Source organism: Pieris rapae, chromosome 10, assembly GCF_905147795.1.
Source record: "Pieris rapae chromosome 10, ilPieRapa1.1, whole genome shotgun sequence".
NCBI lineage: Eukaryota > Metazoa > Arthropoda > Insecta > Lepidoptera > Pieridae > Pieris > Pieris rapae.
The window spans coordinates 7169908-7195116 of NC_059518.1; the positions used below are offsets into that span (position 1 = coordinate 7169908).

Genomic DNA, 25209 nt, shown 5'->3' on the forward strand with positions numbered 1-25209 from the left:
ATCGAGTTAAAGTTTCTGTTGAAAAACTTAAGTCAAAACTAATGTTTATAGAAATAAATAACTCTTATGATATTGTTTTAACTAAGGCATCGTCTCTTAAGTTATATAAATATAGAATTTAATTAAATTTTAAAATATTTATTTTGTTCTAATTGTGAGTTTTCGTAAAAAAAATTTAATCGTAATTTATGAACTCAGTAATCACTTTTTCCAAATTGGACTGTGTCGTTCTTTTCAGTAATTTAGAGTCGATTTGTATGACTAGCGGTAAGTTCTCCCGTTTTGACATATTAGTAGATTTCATTACGTTTCGACTCTGAACCTTACCCTTAGAGCCCTTAAAGTAAATCATATATGTATAGTATAGTAGATGATTTTATATTTAATCTTCTTATCTTCGTGTTCGTAGTTATCGGCCACAGTCCAATGACGCCAAGAGAGGTTGTTGTAGGTGCACCGACAGACCGCCGCTCGAGGCGCCATTGTTCCAGGCCTTTACGCCAACCACACGGATAAAATATAATGCACCATCTTTATTTTACTATATGTATTACAAAAATTGTTGTACGCCACCTTTCCTTCACATGGAAATCGAACCAAGTCTAGAATTGCGAGCGACCTTAATAAAGAACGTAAACTTAACAAAGTACCGTATTTGTAACCGTGGTTACTTTTTTATTTTATAGAACATTGTCATTGGTAATAAACAAGATTACTGCGCTCAAAGTCATAAAGGTTTATTTTTACTACTTACGTAGTATTCACCTAATGTTATTTCAAAAGCGATAAAAACGCGATACCACGACTTAATTTTAAAATTACATTTTGTGTGTGTCAAATTTTATAATTAATTATTGTCGGTAACTTTTCAATCACATTATTTTTTATGGACTTAACAAAAACCTTATGTACTTCATAAACAAGGATGACAATGACAACTGTCAGTTACTAAAATATATACATTTGAAATTGGAATAGTATAATCAGTTTACCAGTGCCGCAAGCAATCTTCTTAGCTGTGGAGCGGGGAGTAATCTGCCATCTGCATCCTGTAATGCGTCAGCCTGTGCTGCCACACGTCTGGCTGTTGATAGAGCACTTGATATCCTACCAGACCCACTTTCGCTGATACATGCTAGCTTCACCTGAAATATTAGGTCATTCCTTATAGGGATTTGAGAACCTTTTCTAGTAAAAATACCTACCTGTGTTAGCGTTGTTATAAGAGTGAGATGTGACGAATTGTATGTATAAGAGATTCATAAATAAACATTTCCTTTACTTTTTATAATTTATGAACGATGTGTCTGTGTTTCTCTTCGTGTCTATGTTTGCCTATAAGTGCTTGAGATATTTAATCTAGCATTTTATTTTTCATTATACCTATGTATCTGTGTTCGCAAGAATAAATAGTGGTAATGAACACATAAAGGCTAAATTAATAGAATGTAATATTGAAATTACATTATGGAAAATTCTTTAGAGTTTTGAGAATACCAACTACAGAACCTCTATATTGAATATATGTATATACATATATATTTAATAATATAGTATATTCTGCCCCCTAATATGTGTACGGGTTATTTATGTTACACTAACGGAAAACATTGTTTAAGATTTACCCTCGTATATACGTAAAAGATCAATAAAATGAAAGATATTATATACAGTAATATTGACATACATGCTTGACGATAGTGTTGATATCATCTAGAAGGCTTAGCAGGTGAGCGGCTTCCGCTGGTGGCAAAGCACGCGCTGATCCACCAACCTGGGACTTCTGTTGTTGCTTTTCATCCCATGCTCTGAAATAGACACGGAAGAAATATGTTCCATTTATGAATTATGTCACATGACCATTCAAAATAAATTCAGAGTGTAAAATGTACAAGGAATTAGTTTTTTTCATGTATATGAACCATGAAATACGATTCCATTATACAATGTTTAAGACCTTAGGGCCGACAACAGGCTAACAGCGCATTTTCCAAATGTCAGCTTAGACATGTTTCCTACTCGTTTCGCTATAATACATTATTTTTAAACGGGGAATTTTATGAAGTTGGCAACGTACTATACGTATGCCAACTTCGTATCGTAAGTAAGCAAGAGTACATTTTTATTTTTACACTAGACAAAAGAGGTTAAATGTGTTTTTTCTGACGTTTCTACCCACAAAACGTTACGCGCCTATTTCTTCATTACTGAAGATATTTGCTAAAGTTGTATCAACTAGATACGTAGTATACAAAATTTACCTTAAACTAGTCTCCAGGGCCCTAGAACGGCATAACATCTGAGCTCTATTCTTGTGTATGATCCTTACACATCCCGGTGGCTGGAGCCAAGCCTCTCCATCCACCTGCACGGGGACGCATTCATCTCCCAAGATATTAATTTGGACTGCCCGGCACTGGGCTATCCGATGCTTTTGCAGGTTTATAAGACGAGATGCTGCCATTTGCGCTGAACCGAATACTGCTACTACCTAAGGAAAATACATATACATATATAACTTAAGAGTAATTTATAAATTAAGATTAAGTTTTTGAAAGCCGTATGTTATAATGTTAGCAACACATATTATTTTTTTTTACGTAAAATACAAAATATTAATAATTTATGAGTCATTTATTGATAATTTTAATAATGTTTTGTCAAATTTTTAACTAAGCTTGCCAGACGAATACGATTATTATTTATCTAAAAACAAAATAAAAAAATATGAGAAATAATTAAAAGTAATAAATTATATCATACTTCCAGAACTCTGTCATCAAACGAAGGTGCCAAAAATAGGTCATCGCCCCGTGTACCGCCCCAAAAGTTGGTTCCACCCATGAACGATGGTATATTTAGGACAACGATGCCCTGGAGTTCTGGTAATGGAATTCTCTGACCGTCGCATTCAAGTTGAACTCGTTGGCCTAAATGTCTATAACAATATAAAGAAATCTTTGATTATGGGCATTCTATCTTTGCTTTACCTTAACAAGCAAGTGCTCTGATAGGAATTACATATATGTGGTGATAGTTTAATACATTTCACTTTTGGGCGTCAGTTTGCAATAACTTACCTATATGTCCTGTTGACCCATTCTTTAGATCCCAGAACACCATACCACATATAATTTCTGGCTCTTGACCTGCACTTCTCCGGGTGTTCTTCTCTTTTATTATGAAAATCAAGAGTTATTTTAGCATCAATCCCAATTCCAAAGTAATTATTCATCACAGCTTTTTCGTAGAAGCCTTCTAGAAGTGTTTCGTCAGGGTCCATTAACGGGCTTACAGCTGCACAAAGAGCATCAGCATTTGCAAGGAGACATTGACTTATAAACCCTTGGGCGACGTGGGGCCAAGCAGGCAGTTGAACTAAGGGGTTGATTATTGGTAGTTTTTTAGCTTTGTCACTTGCTTCAGACTTTGTTTGACAACCTCCAAATGAACCGCCTTCCCCCCAAATCGACGACACTGAGGTTGATAGTCTGCTTTACAAAAAACAAAAGTTTTAAAAATATACGGTGATATGTAAACCATAAAAATTCGAAAATTATTTATTTTTTATTTGTAAAAAAATTATGACAACTTACTTGTCTGTCTCACCAGGTTTGAAAAGACTTCCGCATGAAATTCGTCTCGTAGCCGCCGGTGAACAACTTAAAAACTGTCCATACTCCGAGTCAGAGCCAAGAAGTCGTGGATTATCTGATTGACGACGTTCTCTTGCGGTAGACATACTTGGCTCTGGCGAGTGCACACTCAATGTGTCTGTGCCGTGATCAAATATGTCACTCAAAACTGAAGCCATTCTACTTGAGCTCTTTATACTTTTCTTATCATCACTATGCGAAGGCGATGGAGGTTCTACTACAACACTGACTTGGGGAAACATTGGCGTTTGCTCGTGTTCTACTAACCTTTTCTCTTCCAAGCCAAGTAACGTTTGGGGTTTTGGCGAACCTTGACGAGATGTCTCTTCGGTTTTAAGCACCTCCTCTGTTGTTGATCTGGGAAGCAAATGTTTCACACCGCTGTCATCAACACGTTTTTTTACACTTTTACGCATGTGTTTTCGAAATGATTTTCTTGCTATATCGCTACCTTCTTCAAAATGTGCTAAGCTACAATATTTGACTTGTTCTTCAGCTTTAGTCGTGTTTTCAAGGTAAAATACCCGATTTTCAAAACCAAATTTTTCCACGTCAGCATCTATAGGTTTCTTTATTTTGGATATGTACCTGTTTTTTGGTTCATGTGTTTTTTCTATACTGGGATTACGACTATCAAAGGGAATGTCTGATACTGTATCAGACGTAAATAATGTCGTGTCGTCTGTGTAAGTTTCGTTGTCTCCGTTTTTGCCCATCATGGCTAGAAGAACGTCTTGCCCCAGCATCGAGCTAATATCGTCCATTATAGATTCTCCATGTATAGTTTCCGAGTTCATGTATGTAGTTTCTGATATTTCAGGTGAATCAATGTGTCCCATCCCAACTCCTTCTTCTAGTTCTTCAGGTTTTGTATCAATAATTTCCGAGATTAAGCTAAAATCATCGCTAATGTTGGACCCTTCTGAGCTCGTTGCATCAATCTCTAAGTCTACGCTAGAAAGTTTTCTTTCTGGGGTGCAGTCGCCGCTAGCTGACGCCGCTCTTTCGCACAAATCGTGAAAATGTACTTCATCCGTATACGGTTTGTCGATGTCTATTATAGTCAATTGGTCCGATTCATAAGTTTCTCCCTGTATTAACGATCTCTTATCACTATCATCTGACACGACTAGGTTAGGTATAGTTAAACTACTGCTATTGTAAGTGGCACTCGCTTGTTCCCCGTCAGGTCTAAGAAGATTCCTGCAGGAGCTAGTATCACAGGAGGATAAATTTGAAAGCGAAAGGCGGTCTTGGGGTGAAGCGGAACTGGCTTTACTCCTGTCTCGTTTCTCTACCTCCAAGTTAGCTTGCTCTGTTGGGTTAGTACTAATTAACTTAGCTATGTCTTCGTCTACATCTGGAATGCTGAAATAATAAAAAGCACTCTTTATGCATAATCACCTTTTTAAAAGACGTGGTAACATTTTAAATTTAAGGCTACTATTAAATAAGACTTTACTTTTCAGGTTGCATAGAAGCGGCAGAGATAGCGCTTGCAGCAGATGACCGTCGGCTATCAGCAAAAGCTTTGGGCACCGGTAGTGCTGACATTTCATTCTCACCCGTGTTAGCTGGCTCTACCTCTTTAGCGTTATGTTCCCCCGTGTTTGCTTCCTACAATACAACAACAGTTTTAAATATATGAAAAATTAAAGTACAAAGCATATCTATATAGATTTTACTATATCTTGACTTGCAAACGTTATGAAGATTAGTGTGAATAGGTAAAAATATAAATATACCTTTTTTATTTATTTCTTATTCACTATTTATTTAATTATTATTTATATACATCTCCCTCACATATACTACCTTTAACATAAAAAATATCACAGTTATCTCACCGGTGGGTAAAGCAACGTGAGTGTGCGCACAAGTGATCGCAGAGCCCGCCTTACGCTATCCGCTCGTCCTGCCAGTGCGCAGCCTCGCGCCGCCCAATTCAGTTGCTCCTAGATATGGTTATGCGAGATGAAGGATTTAGCCAAACAAGTTATTGCATGGGCCAATGATGAAACACACAACTAAAATGAGGCCAATTAGTGACTTTTCTCAGACACATTTTTAAACAAAGTATGAATAGTTTCACAATTTGGTCCTTCAAGCCGGAGTGATGATCAACACGTTATACATGCATTTGTTACGCGAATATTAAAAAAACTTAGTAGTATAAGTGATAGTATTTTACCTTTTCAGTCTTTTCAATACTGCCCTTTTCGGCAACGAGTTGAGTTTCGGGCTCACTATCACTTGTTGATTCTAATGCCTCCCAAGACCTGTTATTTCAAATTATTAAGATTAGGTTTCCAATAATACCTATATACATATTATATCCATATCTATAATCGTAGCATTATCTAGTTATCGATGGATGTCATCAACTGTATACTGTTGTATAAAACTAACTTTATTGAGATTCAATACGACGGTATGTACGGATGCCGTAAGTGAGCATTTGTTATTAAATATTGAGGACACGTTCTTCAATATTTAATTATTAATAAAGTTGATTTTAATTAATTCATCGTAATTATGACAAGTACAAAAATGACGTAGCGTGGATAGAAATAAACTGGCAATACTCTTTCATCCTCACTTTACCCCATTTGGTTTAGATTTGCCTCTTCAATTCCAGTACATTGAATATCGGTCTGTTTACTTACTCGCATTTAGCATGATCGTGCGCTATGTGTGCCCGCGCATGTAGAAGCAAAGACAGCGCGCGTCGCAGGCGATGTGCCGCCCGTGCCGCTCCGCCCCCGGCCCGTTCGCCCACGCTAGCTAAACGCACGCACCCTTCGCGTAATGCTGCACGGGCTTCGCTATTTATTTCACCTGCCTCACCCGCCTGAAAATATTAAAACACATAGTTAGAAATATAACAATCTAGTTTCGTGCAGTCTATTTAACAATAATCGACAGGCTAACAAAAATAATATAATAATCATAAGGGTCGTGTTATCATACTAAGAAACGTGTGAAATATGAATAGCACTAGAACAAATATAGTGTGTTTACTAAAATTAAAGCAAAAAATAAAAATTAAATTTTAAATACAGTGCAACCTCGATATAACAAATCGGAGGGGAACAAGAAAATATTCGTAATATCAAGTAATTCGTTGAACTGAGGTTTGTTATATTGAGGTTAGATTGGTCTAAAATTCGTTATAAAGAGGTAAAAGAATAGTTTTATCTTTACTTAAATCTTTAACAATAGTGACGAGCAGAGGTGTTTACATTACATACTTTCCATCAAAACAACAATGATTACTTTACAAACAAAAGCGTGTCGAAACATGTCGAGACATGAATCACATTGATTAAGACTTATATTATTGGTGGAAACTTTATATAAAGGTTTTGGGTTGGCAAAATTCGTTAATTAGAGTATGAATACTTTTTCTTGATAGTTGAAAATTCGTTATAAAGAGGTTGTACGCAAAGAATATTCGCAATGTAAAGGTTTATTTTATATTGACTCTTATGGAGAATTCAAGTTTTAATTTGTTAAATCGAGGAAGTCGTTATATTGAGGTACGTTATATTAAGGTTGCACTGTATTTTGGATTTTGTTACAAAAGTTACCAAGTTTATCTGATTTAGCGCAGATACACTTCTTATTGGTGGCGAACACAAGGGTAAAATAATTAAAAAACTAAATTACCTAAATATTTAAATTAATGAAGAAACTTAGGTACTAACCTGAACTATCTCTTGCAGGTTATTCAGTAGTGCGCTCTCATCAAGCAAGTCGGGTGGAACTGGCGGCGGCGGAGGAGCAGTGAGAGCACGTTCAAACGACATTATTGACCATCTGTCAAAATAAATTATGTAAACTTTTTAATAAGAATTCCCAGTCTTTATAAAGGCACTCTTTAAATTTTACTGTAAATATTTAGCAATGCTGGTCTTTTCTAACCTTTTTAAAATACACATTTTCTGCATTTATGAATTTTCGTTTAAGCAGCTTTATATCAAGAATCAAAACAATTACATTTCGTTGCCAATCGAACTGAACTCCTTCGAGTAGCTTTATAAGTAGCTACGATGCTGGTAATAATTATGTTATGTAGCTGTCTAAAGAATTTTCTGATAATTTTTTTTTAAAGTGGCAAATTAAAACAGCCTATGCCTTATTTATTTCCTTACAGCTGACTAACCTGTCTAGCATCTTGGTGGAAGCCCTCTCGTACCGTTCCAGCAACTGTTGCAGGTTGGCTGCATCATCACAAGAGGATCCCCAGCCCAGTACTCGGGCGAGATCGTTGCCCGTGCCCAGAGGTAAAACAGCAGTTTGAACCTGTCGCTGTTTACAGTTTAATAGGGGTATTTATACATTGACTAAATATATAGAAATACCTATTATTTAGTCATAAATGTAATACACGCTAATTTTATTATACCTAATTTTTTTTAATACAGAACGGGACAAACGGGCAGGAGGCTCACCTGATGTTAAGTGCTATACCGCCGCCTATGGACACTCTCAATGCCAGAGGGCTCGCGAGTGCATTGCCGGCCTTTTAAGAATTGGTACGCTCTTTTCTTGAAGGACCCTAAGTCGAATTGGTTCGAAAATACTTCAGTGGGCAGCTGGTTCCACAAAATTGAATATTAAAACAAATAAAAAAAAATATGTAAGTTTATTAAAAGAACAATAGTGAACTTACATGTATGTCAAGTTTATCGATTTCCTGCAGCACCCAGCCAACCGATCCGTCCCCACTGCAGACAAGCACTCGTAGTGGTGCGAAGTGTCTGAAAAGCCGGAGACCGAGACGCGGCCCAGCGCCACTCAATTCAAACACCTGCGCTGGGTTCAACAACTGCTTGAAACGACGAAGGAACTTCACGCCTTGATTGTCACCTGAAATGTTAAATATAAGTGAATTTTTTTCTATACATATGCCGCGGCCAACGGGGTGGCGATATATGTATAGAATATCCGGCAGTTCAATAAACAGTCTAGGCGTTTAACTAGCGGCCTGATAGATGTTCAGCTAAATGATTAAACCGCTAGGCAAATGGGTTGGATCGATGACGTTTCATTACTTGACTCTTAATTTAAATTTAATTCCACTTTCTGCCAAACTCGAAACGAAACTCTTCAAACTAACAATATGACGTCGGCAAAGACCAACTTTGATGGTGTTTTTCAAACTTTCATGAAAAACAACAAGTACAATGAAAGAGTGTAGTGACAATAATAATGTAAATTTAAGCAATTTAATTTTCAAAGAAACATTTTTTATGCCATAAACTTCATTTTTATCCAACCCATTTGCCTAGCTGTTAAATAATGTTAAATAATGACTATCGTACGATTGATCTATGCATTAGTCAGCCGTTTTATTAATTGTTGTAGTAACAAACGCTATGACTGAATATCTTTCTGTTAATTGGACGGCTAATTAAGCTAGTTGGCTGCGACATATAACACATATTTATCTGTTTTAAAAATTGCTTATTCAGTTACTGTAAAATATCCTGAGGCAACCTTTGTTGACATTACTATTGTATAGGTTTTCAGTACGCTCACTTCTAATATAATAACCATGTCACCGAAATAAATGTCCAACTAAGTAACGTAAACTTACCAGATCTAGAATTAACAAACACGATGAGAGGCGAGGCATTAGGGGGCCTATCCGGAAGCCACCCATCATCAGGACCCACAGAATGGAGTCTAGTGGGTGGGACCACTGATGCTTTAGCAGGTCCTAAAGAGCAGTAAGCACGCCAGCTGGGCCTGCAGTTCGCGTGGACGCATTTACGGCACCAGATGCAACGGAAGTCTTGTAGCCTATGAGTATTAATTATTTATTATTATTTAGGTTCTGTACTTTATTTCTTAAGTCCTTAAAGGTGAACTGAAAAGTTCGCAGGCTGGCATATTTTTGTTTGGAGTGAATTTGATTTAATTATTTGATTTAGTTGCCATTACCGCTTTTACAGTAAAATTTGTCTTTGATCTCAAAATAGGTTTCAGTTTCGGTGATAGCCTCTTCATCAGGCTAAGAAAGGAAAAAGTCGAGTGCCAAATCTGGCGGATGCGGAAGCAATCCGAAACCAAATTCGTGGAGTTTTGCCATACAGTTTTTATGGACAACCCAAAATGTTGATAGAGCTAATATGACAAATGAATAAGTCAGTGTTATTTTTATAACGTATTGCTGTACTGAAATATGTATCATTGTGATATTTAAAGCGAAACATTTCCAGAATAATTTAAATTGCGAAACGCGAAATGGGAACAAAATTTCGTTTATGATATTTCGTGTCTAATACACAATACATTTTATATTACACGTGGAATTTCTTTTTGGGTGTCGACAGTCGTAGAATATATTTGCAGCTGACAGCAAACTCTACGCTCACACATTCCTAAGCTGATTTACATAGCATCTAGGCGGACCCATCTAATTAAAACCATTCGTTAAGTTAGGTGTGGTAAATGTAAATGTAAATTTTTCGTTTTTTTTAATGTAATTATTATTTTTGAGATAGTAAAATATTACCAGTAGCATTAATAAGAAAGGTCATAAGAAGTTTAAAGGTCACCAACCCACTTGCGATTTTTTGATAGTGTGAGCATCCATAGGCAGCATCATTTAACATCAAGAGAGCTTTCTTATTTATTATAAAAAAATGTGAGGAAATGATAAGAAATGTCATACAATTATATGTAATAGAATAAGCAATGCAAACGAACTAAATGCAATCTCTCTTGCATTTAGTTCGTTTGTAACAGGTTTAACTTTTAGGATAAACTATTACAATGACAGTAATAAAATCTGCGTAATAGGTACTTTTATTCGTTTCTCTATTAATGTACAAAATATATGTATATGTATGTAATGCATTCAGCGTGTATAATGCGTTGTTCAGAAGCATGCCCGAGGTTAATTCGTCAGTCTGGGCTCTGCATGAGAATAAGTTCTGTCTCATGTTGGAGTGCATTCACGGTTTTTCTAACAACGGTTGTATGGGACTTAAACTTTAATATATCCAACGATATTTGTGCCAGATATGGTTGAATACAAACTAGAAACCCGACGCGAGTTACAGCTTGCATTTTACTTTGATAAAGTTTTTCGGGGAATTATAAGTAATCCTAGTCTTTACTCGGTTTATTTGTACCAAACGGTTTTTTAGACGGCAAGAAAAGAAGATTATTCGTACTGCATTAATTTATCGCTGCAAGAAACTTGTAAACGATATTTTTATACGTTCTCAGAGGTAATTTGGAAAAACGACGTTAAATATTTCATATTACGGTAATTAAGTTACAAAAGTATGGCATTGGCTGTTAGCTGTTAAAGAAGTTGCATGTTAATACATATTATATGTATTCGATAAATCGTAAAAGCAGAGAAAATACTTTGCAAACTCGCTTTGAGCATGCACGAGCATGCACATAGCATTTACATTCTTAATCCCCAGCGAATTTTCACGTTACAGTATAATAAAGCATTTTGCGAATACTTTGACACACATAAAGATAGTTAACGGGTGTGGTACGTGAGGAGGAAGCACGTTCTGGAAGGTTCTCTTGGTAAGGCGACGTTATTCTGAATTAAATATTAAATACTTCAAGAATAAGGAAACTAGACGCTTATATGAGAATTTTTAATAGCATATATATTTTAACTAACTTGTTCATGTAATTTATAGCATTATATAGTAATAATAAATATGTTTTTATCCAAATCTAGAATATATAACAAACATACATTATAAAATGATATATCAAAAAAAAATTGAAGAAGACAACTCCAACTCCTCCAACTTTCCCCTCCTATTTTATCTTTTGCCGTGAGCATCCAATTTTTCAATCTCGTCGGCCCATCCCACTTTTGGTCTGCCTTTATTTCTTTTGGACCGATCCATTCGGGTACTCTTTGACAATCATCTGAATAACGGGCTAAGTGCCCTGCCCATCTCAATTTCAGTTGTAAAGCATGCAAGCATCTATTATTTTTGTTTTTCCGCATATATTTGCTTCTGATATGGCCTCGTCATATTAATAAAGTAATCACCACTTATAAAGCTGAATATTAATAGCCTAAACGTACAGAAATTCGTTAAAATCTTTTATTTGTTTAATTTATTTTTCTTACAAATTTTATTTACTATATTTACTTTTCGTTTTACGCTAACATGCCACGGGTAAACTGACCATGTTTATACTTAGGGCCGGTTTCACAATGTATGGATAAAGTGCCAAATAGCTATGCAACACATAAATTATTCGACAGATAAAAGTTCCAAACAAGATACTTCGAATTTCATGACGTATAGCGCTATCTGACAATCGTGAAACCCAAAAATACTATTTATCATACCAATAAGTAACAAATAGCTTATTTGGAACTTATCCGGACATTGTGAAACAGGTTCTTAGTGTAAAAGAAAAGCATAGAGAGCAGATTAAAACAATCATTACTTTAATCTGCCATTTTTTACATTTTTATATCCACGCTTTTAACCAAGCTTCGATATTAAGCACAGAGAATAATTATCCAACAAAATCGTATCTAGATATCATTTTATTTAACTGTGAAAGCATCATTAATTCAAAACTAGGGTGACAATGACTTTTCAATGACAAAGTTACAAAACTTTGTGACCGAACTAAGTAACTAAGGTTCAAAGTTTGGACGTTTGCTCCTAACTAATATATGCTCACAGGATATGATGTGTGTCTTGCGGTTCGACATTGCTATCTGGTAACTTACCAACTCTAATACTATTCCGATCCTGTTTCTAACCTGCTGCCACCTAGCGAATTAGCTCGAAATATTTTCATATAAGAGGTTTCATAAAAGCAAAACTTCGATTTCACTATTGCATTTTCATACGTCCGTGCGTGTACAAGAGTGGCTCTCCCGTTAAATAGTAGCTAGCCCATAACGACCTATTCAGGCTATTCTTTAAATTAAACTTCGTCTTTTAGAGAATGTAGGTAATGCCAAGATATAACCCCAATTGAAGTAAATATTTAAGACATAGTATACATTACATAGTCATGTGCAATTATATATTGTATAATGTATAAAGTTATGTGTATAATTCACACGACTTTTAAGCTTTTCAGATTATGGAATAAATTCCGAATCCTAAAAGATAGAAATCAATTCTATGGTAAAGAAGATTTGTATAAGTGTAACCTGTTGTGGATGCATCCAATGTGTTTGTATTGTGTTTTATTTTTGACTTTGTTTTTATTATAAGGATGTATCTGTCTGGTTTCCCAATAAATAAATAAATAAATAAAAGTCGCTCGATCACTTGAGTGTTAGACTAGGTTTTACATAAAGTATGGTCACTTTCAGCATAGTGCTTCTTAAAATAGATGTTTCCACAATTTCGCAACTTTTCGGTTGTTGCATACTTGTGAATTTTGAACATCTTGAACATTACACTAATGTCAGACGGCCATTTTGAGATTGCTTATTATATGGTATTGGTTTCATCATACAACTTTAAATAAATTGACTTGTAATTTTACTGGACTTCATTTTAATATGAGATATAGTTTTTTATAAGCCTAATCAGCCACACAGGTTGTCTTATACGACATATATATGCTTGGATTCAATCGTACATTCGTTCGTTTGTACGGTGCAAGAAAACATTGTTCGAAAACCAGCACGATTTAGAACAAGAAGAGAGTATTAAGAGAAACAATTATCACAAAACCGATACGGAAATCTGAGGCCCAAACGTAGAAGGTTGTAGCGCCACTATTTATTTTAATATATAATATTCATAGACAATGAAAAGATGATCATCAGTTGCTGTTATTATCGCACTGCAAAATGCGCACATAAGCCGATAGACCATGGATAAGAGTCGCACGCCAAAACTACTAAGCCAATATTGGTAGCTTTTAATATTTATTGAATTAAATTCTAAATATTTTTAATGAATTATCTTCTTAAGAATCTTGCTACAAGTGGGCATGTGCACGAGTTGTTTATTTGACCTATTCGGTTATTTACGAATTTTTACTTATTGAGTTGAACATATCCCCGAAGTGGGATGGTCGAGGAGTAGGGAATAGATTATAAAAGAGGTTGTGACACATGTGCACGCGCAATTACTTTGTTTAAGTTTGAAGTTATACAAAACTGTAAAGTCAGTGAAGTGAACTATAGTGAATCAAGTCTAGATTTGTGAATAGAATTTCCTACCCTAAGACCTAGATCAACTAGGCCTTACAATATGCCCTTATACCTACGAATATAGATTATAATTCATTTTATTCATAAATATTACCACTAACTAATAGGCATAACGACTGTCAGAAAAATATATATATATATTTTTTTTTATAGAACAGGGGGCAAACGGGCAGGAGGCTCACCTGATGTGATACCGCCGCCTAATAATAAATAATCTAACATTCTATAATAACAGAATATGGAAAAATATTTTTATATCCAAGTATTGAGATCAATACATCCTACTTTATCAATATTGAATGAATGAATAAATTCTATTTCATTTTATGCAATGCTCGGAATAAAATGAATCGCTGAATCTTCAGGCTCGATTGAAATAGAGGCCACATTTATTCTGACTTCAATTTGCCTACCTTCAGACTGTTATTTTAATATTACAGTTGAAATTTTAAACCTTAAAATATCTTAGTTGTATACCTTTTTTTATTATTATCAGCATTATTGACCTAGTGGCTTTTCACCAGTGGACTTTTGTGTATTTATAGCGGGCTCTTACGGTGAAGGAAAAAATCGTAAAGAAATAGCATGCTTTTAACCAAAAGTGTTCAAAAGTTCGACAGTGTGAAACCTCTGAATAAATAGTCTGTCCCAAAGTGATCTTATAAAACCTGTCATTATTATCTACCAAAATTAAATTGTTTAAATATAGTATATAATATATAAATTACGATAAATTCGGTTTAATATGTAACGCATACTCAATGTCTCAGAGGGGACAATCTGGGTACTGTCTGAGTATCCAGATTGACAAGGAGATTAGACTTCTGTAGGCAAAGACGACTCAGGTTTGGTCATTATTGTGATTGTATTACTTAGCAGACTTACTGATGGACCATAGACTAGAAAGACATTTAGGAGATACGGATTATAAAGCACACTTCTGAATATAATTTTTCTGTGAACATATTCAACGTAACGAGTCTTCCGTTCAATATTTATTTTGCATCTAAAAAGGAATACTTTCCGAGAAATCAGTTATATAACTCATCAAAGCTCTTCCACAAATCATTAAATGAAAATCAGGTATAAAGTAGAACAGAAATTATATAAATATAGTGTTATAATAATTGATTATTATAACACTATATTTTATAAGTTTCTAAGGATTTCGCTTTCTTTAAAGAGAATTGTATTGACATAAAGCACAGAACCAATTTTCTTACAAATCCTTGTTTGTAACAACTGGAATCTTCAAATACACTATCGTAAACGAAATGTCAACATCCCCCACAGGTCTTATACAAAATACATAAACGAGAAACATTTTCTATAAAAGAAAGTTGAATTTTTAACGTTGCCCAGTCTGGAAGCTAAATTTTCCCACAGAACCTAATAATGATAATGTTTTTTCATATAAACATGATAACAAACACGTTTTTAGATTTATAACGGTAATTAATCTTTAAATTCAAATCTAACACAAACCTGAGCACAGAACCGCATGTTTTGTCGCAAACATCGCATTTGGCTGCAACCGGCAAGTTTCCTTCGAGCCATTGATGAGGCATAATAATGTTCTGAAATAGAAAGCAAAATTAAACTTTGAAAATATATACTAAATAATTTTTGTTGATAGTTTTTTCTTTATCGCCAATTAGGTAAGTCACCTTGCCGTTTTGGTTCTATGGCATTTTCCTCACGATATTTTTCTTCAATATACTCTGTTGGCTAAATAATGGTATACGTGCGCATAGCAAAGATCAAAAAACAATTTTTCACAACTTACCAGTTTCATGCTTATCTATGGTACAAAGTTAACACTCCGTCGAACATAAAATTATGACTTAACTACGCACGAATAGTCTATGCGATAAAGTTCTCTCAACTCGTTCTAAATAAAGCTCAATAGTAAATCATAAATCTTTTATCGCTTTATTCAACAGTAACTATAAAATAATCTTAAACGGATACTAAGCAGTAATCAATTATAGGCGCTTGAGTCCTATAAAACAAAATCGTTACAATCTTTATTACCTCATAAACTGTACGCTGCAGATTCTATTAGCAACCGATATCGGATATATACATATGTTTTGTCTCTTACATCAGTATACTTGATACTAGCAATTTTCATACAATATTTTATTTATATTTCAGCGATTATCTAGTTGATAAAAGGGCCTGGAACTAGTGCTGGGCAGGCTACTTCTAATTAATTTGCTATATTTGTTTTAAAATAAGTATTGTTTGATGATTTGCTTTTTTAAAAGAATCCCGAGAGTTTTTTACGCCTGCTTTTTCTCTCGCCCTCTGTCTTCTTTGCCTACAGTAGTAGGGATGCCTACAGGTTCAAATTTAATGACGTGAATAAGGGATACCTTGATGATCTTATGTTCCAAAATAAACGTATTCTATTTTATTTATTATAATATTAGCCAACGTTCATTTGGCAGGTATATTTTGGTTTTATGAACCATCACAAAGAAGGCGAAGCTTTATAACTCGCTTATGTTAATCTTTGTGTATTGACACGCGTAACTATTCCGTCTGTGGAATGGCAATTATTATTGAGGTCTCAAAATATACGTCTATCGCAAAGAATATCCAAATTATCTTACATATTTATAATTGCACTATTAAATCTGTTGATATTTTTATTTTTTAGGAATGAGGGATGTTTTCATTATACTAAAAATATTTGGCAATTCAAATAAGAAACAATACAATTCAATACAGTGTCACCAAGGTATTAACGTCCGACACTTGAGCGTTATAAACTCTCTCCTAACAATGCATAATGAAACCTTTTCTTTATTTGCAGTAGGCTTTTAACAAAAGAGTCTTACTAACAAAGAAACTCATCGTATCGTCGCAAAAATCAAGTGAAAAGTAAATCTGAACTAACCCCTTCTGCGTCCTCTACAAGATGCGGTCCAAGCGATGCCAGCGTGGTCCATTTGCAAGATGGCGGCGCTCGCGAAGCACATCGCTTGTGCGCCTTGAACTTGCAAAGTTCGCAGGCAAGGGCGTGCGCTGTGCCAAGCGCGCCCAGCGACTCGCGGCATACATTACAGAATGTCGGCCTCGCGTGCGTTGCTGCGTACCTTTACAGAAATATATTGGCATGTGATCATTAAATTTTGTATCGGATAATGTAGTAGTAATAGTAATTTAAGAGCAGAGCAGAAAATAGAGCAAAGTTGCCCTAGTGGCTTCACCGTGTGACTCTCATTTCAAGGTCGTAGGTTCGATCCCCGACTGTGCACCAATGGACTTTCTCTCTATGTGCGCATTTAACATTCGCTCTAACCCTGAAGGAAAAGATCGGAAGGAAAACGACTCCTCTTAGACATAAAAAGTCGACAGCGTGTGTCAAGCACAAAAAGATGATCATGAAACAGATTCGAAAATCTGTTTGTGTATGTGTGTGTGTTTTTTTTCCACGTAATTTCCGTACTTTTTGCTTAATGAAATTCCTCGTTGATTAATTAAAAATAAAGCCATGAGGAACCTTCCGGCCTTTTCTATATGATCAAAGAAAACAAACATGTATATTTTTATATTTGCTTGTCTAATTCGTACTTTACAATAAATGACGGGAATTTCTTCTATTGAAAACCGAGTTGGAAAACTTAATTTATTACTATTATGATTAATTATTATAGAAATTATAATACCAGTGATGGTCTCCTCGAGATAAACTCGCCACCAGATCAGCCACATTGGAGCCGCTATGTAGAGCGCCGCGCAACGCACCTGACCATGCCTCCATTTCGCTTCGGTTCTCAGCACAAAGTACCAGACAACGGCTAGCAGTTATCACCTGAAAAAAATATATCATATAGGCAAGTTATCTACTGTAAAAATTCAAAGTAAATGTAGGTTGTAAAGTTGTATCAGTGTAAAATGATCTGAAATTCGTTGAGAGAACTAAGAAATTTGATTATGAAAATAACCCACCAGACATGTATGCAGTGAGAATTACGATAAACACGCATGAATAAGAGGCTATCAGATCTTGTATGCTCTTCGACGCGAAAAATCATTGTTGTCAGCCCATTCGAACGGCACAAAACAAAGTAAAACAAACATTTATTAGAATAAAACAATCATCGCTATTGTGGATTTGATTGAACAAAAAAGCCCACATATTATCACACATATGTATTTTAAGCAAATTTAAAAAGAGTATACGGTTAATATTTTTTATATATATAGAAAAGTAATTAGTATTCAATCAACATAAAAGCACTAACAAGAGCTAAAACAAAGCTTTTGTAAAGTCCAGTGAACAAGTAGTTGGGTAAAGTTGGAGTAACCACCGCCTAGAGGCACTAAGTTGCTGGATTTGATAACAGTAAAGTTTATACTACCCGCTACTGAGCTTGTATTTTCAATTCTTGAAGAATTAATCATATCCTTTTATTAGTGAACACTTTCATTCATTTGCAGCTGTGATATTTCTTAATACGACTCACATTAAAACAGAAAAAATTTACAAAAAATTACGAAGTTAATTCCATAAGCCATTAATAAATAACAAACACATTTAAGGCTTTCATTAACTGATATTTTTTAGAGACGTAAGAGAAATTTAGCCCTTATACTGCACAATTCTCCCTTAATATAGAGTAGCTGAATCACAGTTAACATAATACTAAAATATAAGCCTATATAAAATTAAAGTGTCACACGTGTTAATTAACATAACTGAAACTGTATGTGTGTACTAAATATGTTTATTTCCAATCCAGTTATCAAGCGTGTATGGTCTTTAGGTAAACGATGCGAAACGATTCACTCAATTACAAATATGTTTCTTAATAATAGAAGGGTAGATAGGGGTGTAGCAAATACCCCGTAAATATGATTAATAATAATGAAAGGAATGAAATTATTGTTATTTTTTTTTAATCTTATTTATTTTATAAGCCATACATCTAATGATATAGGCGGCAATGAATAAAATTTCATTTCCAACATTGTTTTTTTAATATATGTATTTATAATATTTTAATTATTAATAAAAATTAAGTTAAAATAGTTTTAGTTTAGTTTTTATTTTTTATTCTTAATTTCACGAACTTGCGGTGCAGAGCTTAATTATATTTATTTGATTAGAATCTAGTTTCTACATATTACGGAACCCATGTGATGACTGGCCACTATTATAATACAAGCCTACATTACAATGATTTTGTAAAAAAAGAGCGAGCTACTAAGTATTTAACAAATACGAAGATACAATAATTAAATTGATTTGAGGTGTATGAGGCAAAGGTATAATATTCGTGGAATAATATCAATTTAAATCTTTATATTATATAAATAAGACATAAAAGTATTTAATCAGCCAAGACATAGGTAAAATATATTGATCATTGTATGCCAGGTCGGAGAAAGGACGTGTACAATAAAATTTAATTGGCATTTGGAGGAATGCTTCATAATATTTCATATTAAAGCTTTAATCGTACCTATGCTTGATACATTATAATCTATTATATATTAAATTATGTATCCAGTTAGGTTATAGACTAATTCGGTTCGTAGAAGTAGCGATTTTCATTAATTTTCTCTTTAAATGAAATTCTATGTAAGTAACGCATACAAATTGATTAAGATTGATTTAAAGCCTCTGTATCTAGCATTTATATTATACTAGCGGACACGACAAACGATGTCCTACATGATATTTCAACTCATTAGGAAATTAAAAAAGTATTAAAGTATAAAAATACCGACTGCAGGGCCATCTACCGGGCTGCAAATGCATACAAAAAAAATCAATTCGGTCCAGCTGTTTAAGAGGAGTTCAGTCACATACACACGTACGATATGTAAACTATCCTATCTTTTAAGTTAGATCAAACTGGACACGGAGTACAAATTTGATTGAAATCCGTTAAGTAGTTTAGGAGTCCATAGCGGACAATCAACGTAATTTATAGAATTTCGTGATAGTGGACGTAGAATTATTTTAAATATATTTTTTTCTATTTACAAACTAATCTTTAATAAGAAAGGTAATTGTTGCAATAATACATGGGTAAAGTAATAAAATAATAAAAGTAATTCTGTAATTCTTTTTAAGATTCTGCAATAACAGGGAATCAACAAAAGAACAGAGACATACTAGTCTTAGACCAGGTTTACAGCAAGTTTTACGAATAATTAAATTACTTATTATTCCTTTATTAACGCATACATTATATTGATTCCTGACATTATTCAAGTATCTTACAACCCTACTAGAAACCAGCTATACACTGGAGAGTCAAATCAATATTCGTGAAATAATTACAGGCTATTCTAAGCTATTGCAGGCCAAGGCAAGTAAAGCACCATTCTGACCTAACTACTCCATGAAAGCTCATTGACATTTAAATAACTTAGTATAAAAAATAAGTACCTCGGGTACAAAATTACGACCACAGGTTAGGCGCTGTATATTTTAACAGCGAATATGACTGAATATTTATGCAATGACAACTCGTAGGGGCATAAAGTGCCGTCAAGTTATAATTTTATTATATTCACCTTATGATTAAGTCAAATTTTAGTTTGTTAATTACTAGTTATAAAACAAAATGGTCCCTTGAGAGGTAGACAACTACAACTGTCTGTGTGTCCAACTTAAGAGATAGGATAGCTTAGATGTTAAATTATAGTCGCAATTTTATTTTATTGCAAATTATTTGTTTATTATTTGATACAATTCTAATATAACAAAAACTTTAGCCACAGCAACGCTTGGCCGAGTCTGCTAGTAGTAATAAATTTTTTTTAATATACATTTTTACAAACTAAGTTTACTTGTTTTTTTCTTAGCCAACATTCTTAACAAACCTACTTGTAAAAGTTTCTTAAAGCATTATTGTATAAAATAGAAACATTATTCTTTAAATTATAGCCTTTTAAATGTAAAAGGTACATTCGTTTCCAGAAATAAGTTGGTATATTTGTTTGAAAAGTGCACGTGACTGCTGCAATCGACGTTTGTCAAAGCATTTACTTTATACTAATGCCATGATATGCCAGGCTATTTTACGTTGCATTCATTGACTATTTTGCGTAATAATCATGCCTTATCTGTTTAATTTATTTACTATGAATCGTTTGTACAATTACTAAATTTTTCATCCTATTTTATTGATTAATTCACACTTCGTTGTAAAGAAACACAATACATAAAAATTACAAGGGATGCAACGGGCTGCCTTATCGCTAACAAGCGGTGTTTTCCAGGCACCCTATTAAAAAAAAAAAGATGAGTGACCCACGTGTCAGTTCTTGCTTTGTTGGATATTATTATTAAATCTATATGTTCTTTGGAGATGTGCAACACATAAGGGTATCAAGGAAATATAAATGAATGTATTCTGTTAAACTGGTCCAAAATATTTTGTGAATAATTTGTGCTTAAATTTTTTGTCTAAAAAGATAAACTTTTGTTTAAAAAAACACGTCGTTTTTAGTGACGGGTTTTAGTGAAAATGACTATTTTATAAGGTCTTTAGTTTACACAGCTAATAAACGACTTGTTACTATATAACTTGTATTTGTGTGTTACTAAACAGAGTTTGAAAATAAACGTGCTCATTTTGACGATTGCTGACGTTTACAACGATTATGAAAATGCATTGGTATGTGGTGTTTCGTTGAGCTATTTTGAATAGTTTCATTTGGTATTTACATAATATACTCGTATTTGACTTGGAGCGTAACTCTCTTATGACAAATTAAATTCTACGCGTTTCATTTATTTTCATACACAAGTAGGTGTTATTTGCCACATCGTCAATTTTTTAGTCCACATAGTTAACATTCCACAGCTCAAACACCGCTAGATATACTTAACAATACCTAACAAAACTAACTATAAATTGGAGCGGTTGGAAAATCGTGATTAAGCATACGAATCAAACCCGGGTACGAATCAATGTAATCCATATGCGTAAACAATACATGTAAAACAACGAGAGAAAGTCGGTCATAGATCTAAAAATGTATGACGTGTGTTTGCCTACAATCAAATACAAATAAATCACAAATAATGTAAGAACACACATTATTACTATTTGACGATACCTAATCGGAGAAGCCAAAATAACGTCATAAACTATAGAAATAGAGGAATAAACGTAATCCATCGATCAATTTCTTTCATCAAACGATCCGGCTCGATATCCGTTTGCTTAATATCCGGTTTAGCGGTGGATTGAACACGGATTATGTGGCATTAAAAGTGCTTCTGAATGCCGGGCTTTAGCAATATAGAATTAGACAGACTTAGTACGTTATACGTATCACAGTATTATGGTAACCCAAAGGAACGTAGGAGAATAGCTTATCATACTCCGGTTTCGCTCCAGAATGTAAAATCTGCTCCCTATATACATTGATTGTTACTTTGACCTCTAGATAATTATAATGCCGTCTTAACTACCTGAATCAAATGTGCATATTTGATTCTAAAACACAATTAATAATAAAATCTATTAATATTGATATTATTTTTATATATCTCTTTTAATTCTCGGGTCACTACCGAAGGCATTGCACACGTCCTACAAGCAAAGGGCGTTTCGAGACTTATTTTTAATGAGAAGTGGAGCATCGCCCGCATATACATTAATGAAATGTAGTGAAATATGCTGCCAGTGGTAAACATTGCCACAGGGACCAAACTTTGTTTAATTTTTATAATTCTATTTATTTATTTAATATAAATGATTATATAAATTTCATTATTATTATATAGTTTGATAAAAATAGTAGGTTAAAAATAGTGTTAATACTATATCTTTTATACATTGTGTGTTGAAATAAATATGTTTATATTTTAATGTTTATAGTTATATATAACAAAAAAAAACGTTGACAGCCTGAAAAACCACCGCTACTGCTAAGCGAAAACACTTTTAATTATAATTGATTTGATTACACTTGCATTATTATAATATCAATATTATATAGTTACTATCAAAATTAAAACTTCGCCATTCAATTTTGTTTCATACACTTTATTTTTCAATTGCAATCAAATTATGTTAATATTCTGTCGTGAAAAGAAGAAAAATACCCGTGGGACATCGAAAATTCAATTTATTCAACTCGATTAATGTTGAAGTTATTAAGTACCGATGATTTGAATGTCCTTTCATGGTTTTCTACGAAGTAATTTATTTCATTCGTTTCAGGCATTATGAAATAGGCGCGGCTTACATGCTCCAGGCCCATAATGGAGAGAACTTAATAGGGTTGCCAAAATATAATTAAGTTTTATAATGCATATATGAATTTCAATGTTTTAAAAGGGTTATTTGGGAACTGTTTTAGTCGAATATATTTGGGGATAATAGCTTTACCATATCAAACATAAATATACAAAATCAAATGTACACACTTGATTTTGTATATTTATTTTTGTGTGCCATATATTTTGTGCTATATAGGGCCTGTTTCACAATGTCCGGATAAGTTCCAAATAAGCTATTTGTTACTTATTGGTAGGATAAACAGTATTTTTGCGTTTCACGGCTGTCAGATAGCGCTATACGTCATGAAACACGAAGTTTCTTATTTGGAATTTTTATCTTTCGAATAATTTATGTGTTGCATAGCTATTTGGCACTTTATCCATACATTGTGAAACAGGCCCTTACTAAGATTAATATTATATAGCACAGGTATATTGTTAACATGACAACTATGACACTTGTCACCCTGTCATTCGGGTTTACGTAGAGAGTCGACTGAGACTCTCTACGTAAACCAGTAATATTTTAAAGCCACCGACAACCCTGAAGCGCTGACTGAGATTCATCCAGCACACGGATGTGCTTAAAAGCGTATTCCACTTTCCATTATACGGCTTACCTCGTGTAGGCCTTACCTTTTGTAATCGTTAAGTGAATAAATTTAATTAATGCAAAACTGCAAGAACATTTTTGATTAAATTTGCAATATAAAACCCGTTACTTTCGATAGCAGTATAGTAAAAGACATTTTCGAGTCTGTTCCACTGGCCATGTTTTACTAAAGTATCTGTGTTGTTAATAAAATATAAATTAACGTTGCACAATTATGGACATTTTTCTAAATAAATATAAACATTTATGCAATAGTTCTGAATTAGTATCATTATTATTTAAACCAGCCAAGGGAAATTCAACTATAATTTAAAACTAATTTGTTACCAAAATAACGAGCTGATTAACCATCATAGTAATTACGTATTCGCCACCGCGGCAAAAATTTAATGGTTAGCATGTGTGGACAACCTAAACCTAACCTTAACCTTTTTGACTTCTAAAATGTTTTGATTTTATAAAAAGTGATTCATTTTATATTTAATCATCAATAATATAGCTTTAGGTTGTCCATGCTAACCATTAATACGAAAGTACCCCAATTATTCACTAATTAAAAAAAAAATTTAATCTACGCATGTACGGTACGAAATCGATATCAATATTTGTATATTTTAATAGCGAAATCGAGTCAAATTAAAAGATATTTAATAATAATTAAAAGATAAGAAAATTCTATTATCTCCATTAACAGGCCTTCAAGAAGAACCTACCATTTTCTAGAAGGTTGGCAACACACCCACTAGATCCCAGCGATGCAGTTGTGCATGGGCGATTATCACTTCGTCATTGTACTTACCCGCCTGCTTGTTTTCGTCCCGTCTCATAAAAAACTATGTCTATTCGCAATATTTGTCCGCTCCGAGATCCTTGTTCAAAGGTTAAGAAGTGAACCAGCGGGGTCCAAATAACACTGAACTGAATTAGTTGAAACTGCGTATTAACAGCGACTTAAATATGAGAAAATACATTCGAATACAATCCAATCAACGTATTCGAAAAGCAAGAATAATTATTTTGGACGTTTGCTTTATACCAATTACTCAAGCAAAAGATTTTATCACTTATCGATTTTGATATGTGATTAAATTGCACGTTTTGTAAATTAAAAGATAGAGGTCTCATTTCAGAAATCAATAATTATTTTAGTAGGATGAATAATATCATGGTTTAATATGGTATGGTATTATACGTAAACCACAAGTAATTTATTTAAATATTTATATTTAAATAAATTACTTGTGGTTTATTGGTTAGTACTAAAGTTCTGGGAAAACACTTGTTTGTTCACAAAGACCCTTTATATTACATAGGTAGTTAAGACGTTACAAAAAAGTATCATTAGCGACCCTATCTGTCTTGTATAGATCTAAACTAGACGTATTGCGGTCGCTGGTTAAAAGAAATAGCTATCCCCCTACTGCAATCTAGGTTACACTTACCCCTGTCATAGATTAATGGAACACGCTTGCTAATGGGTTCTGGG

At 33.8% G+C, this 25209-nt stretch overlaps 1 protein-coding gene across 6 annotated transcripts in view; it reads right to left on the minus strand.

The window, feature by feature from the left end:
- The window catches only part of LOC110993485 (diacylglycerol kinase eta), a 96045-nt gene that overhangs the window by 7287 nt on the left and 63549 nt on the right, over positions 1-25209 (minus strand). For 3 of the 6 annotated variants that reach the window (XM_022259774.2, XM_045629814.1, XM_045629816.1), the window contains 17 exons: positions 17526-17671; positions 16754-16952; positions 15334-15425; positions 9259-9464; positions 8332-8528; positions 7822-7967; positions 7364-7475; positions 6323-6507; positions 5848-5935; positions 5504-5611; positions 5119-5273; positions 3597-5024; positions 3081-3494; positions 2764-2938; positions 2262-2491; positions 1688-1808; positions 993-1145 (listed from right to left, as the gene is read on the minus strand). In XM_022259774.2, the coding sequence (XP_022115466.2) occupies positions 993-1145; positions 1688-1808; positions 2262-2491; positions 2764-2938; positions 3081-3494; positions 3597-5024; positions 5119-5273; positions 5504-5611; positions 5848-5935; positions 6323-6507; positions 7364-7475; positions 7822-7967; positions 8332-8528; positions 9259-9464; positions 15334-15425; positions 16754-16952; positions 17526-17671 (4155 nt within the window). The remainder of the gene's footprint in view (positions 1-992; positions 1146-1687; positions 1809-2261; positions 2492-2763; positions 2939-3080; positions 3495-3596; positions 5025-5118; positions 5274-5503; positions 5612-5847; positions 5936-6322; positions 6508-7363; positions 7476-7821; positions 7968-8331; positions 8529-9258; positions 9465-15333; positions 15426-16753; positions 16953-17525; positions 17672-25209) is intronic. The other 3 variants (XM_045629813.1, XM_045629812.1, XM_045629815.1) reach the window with 3 other exon arrangements.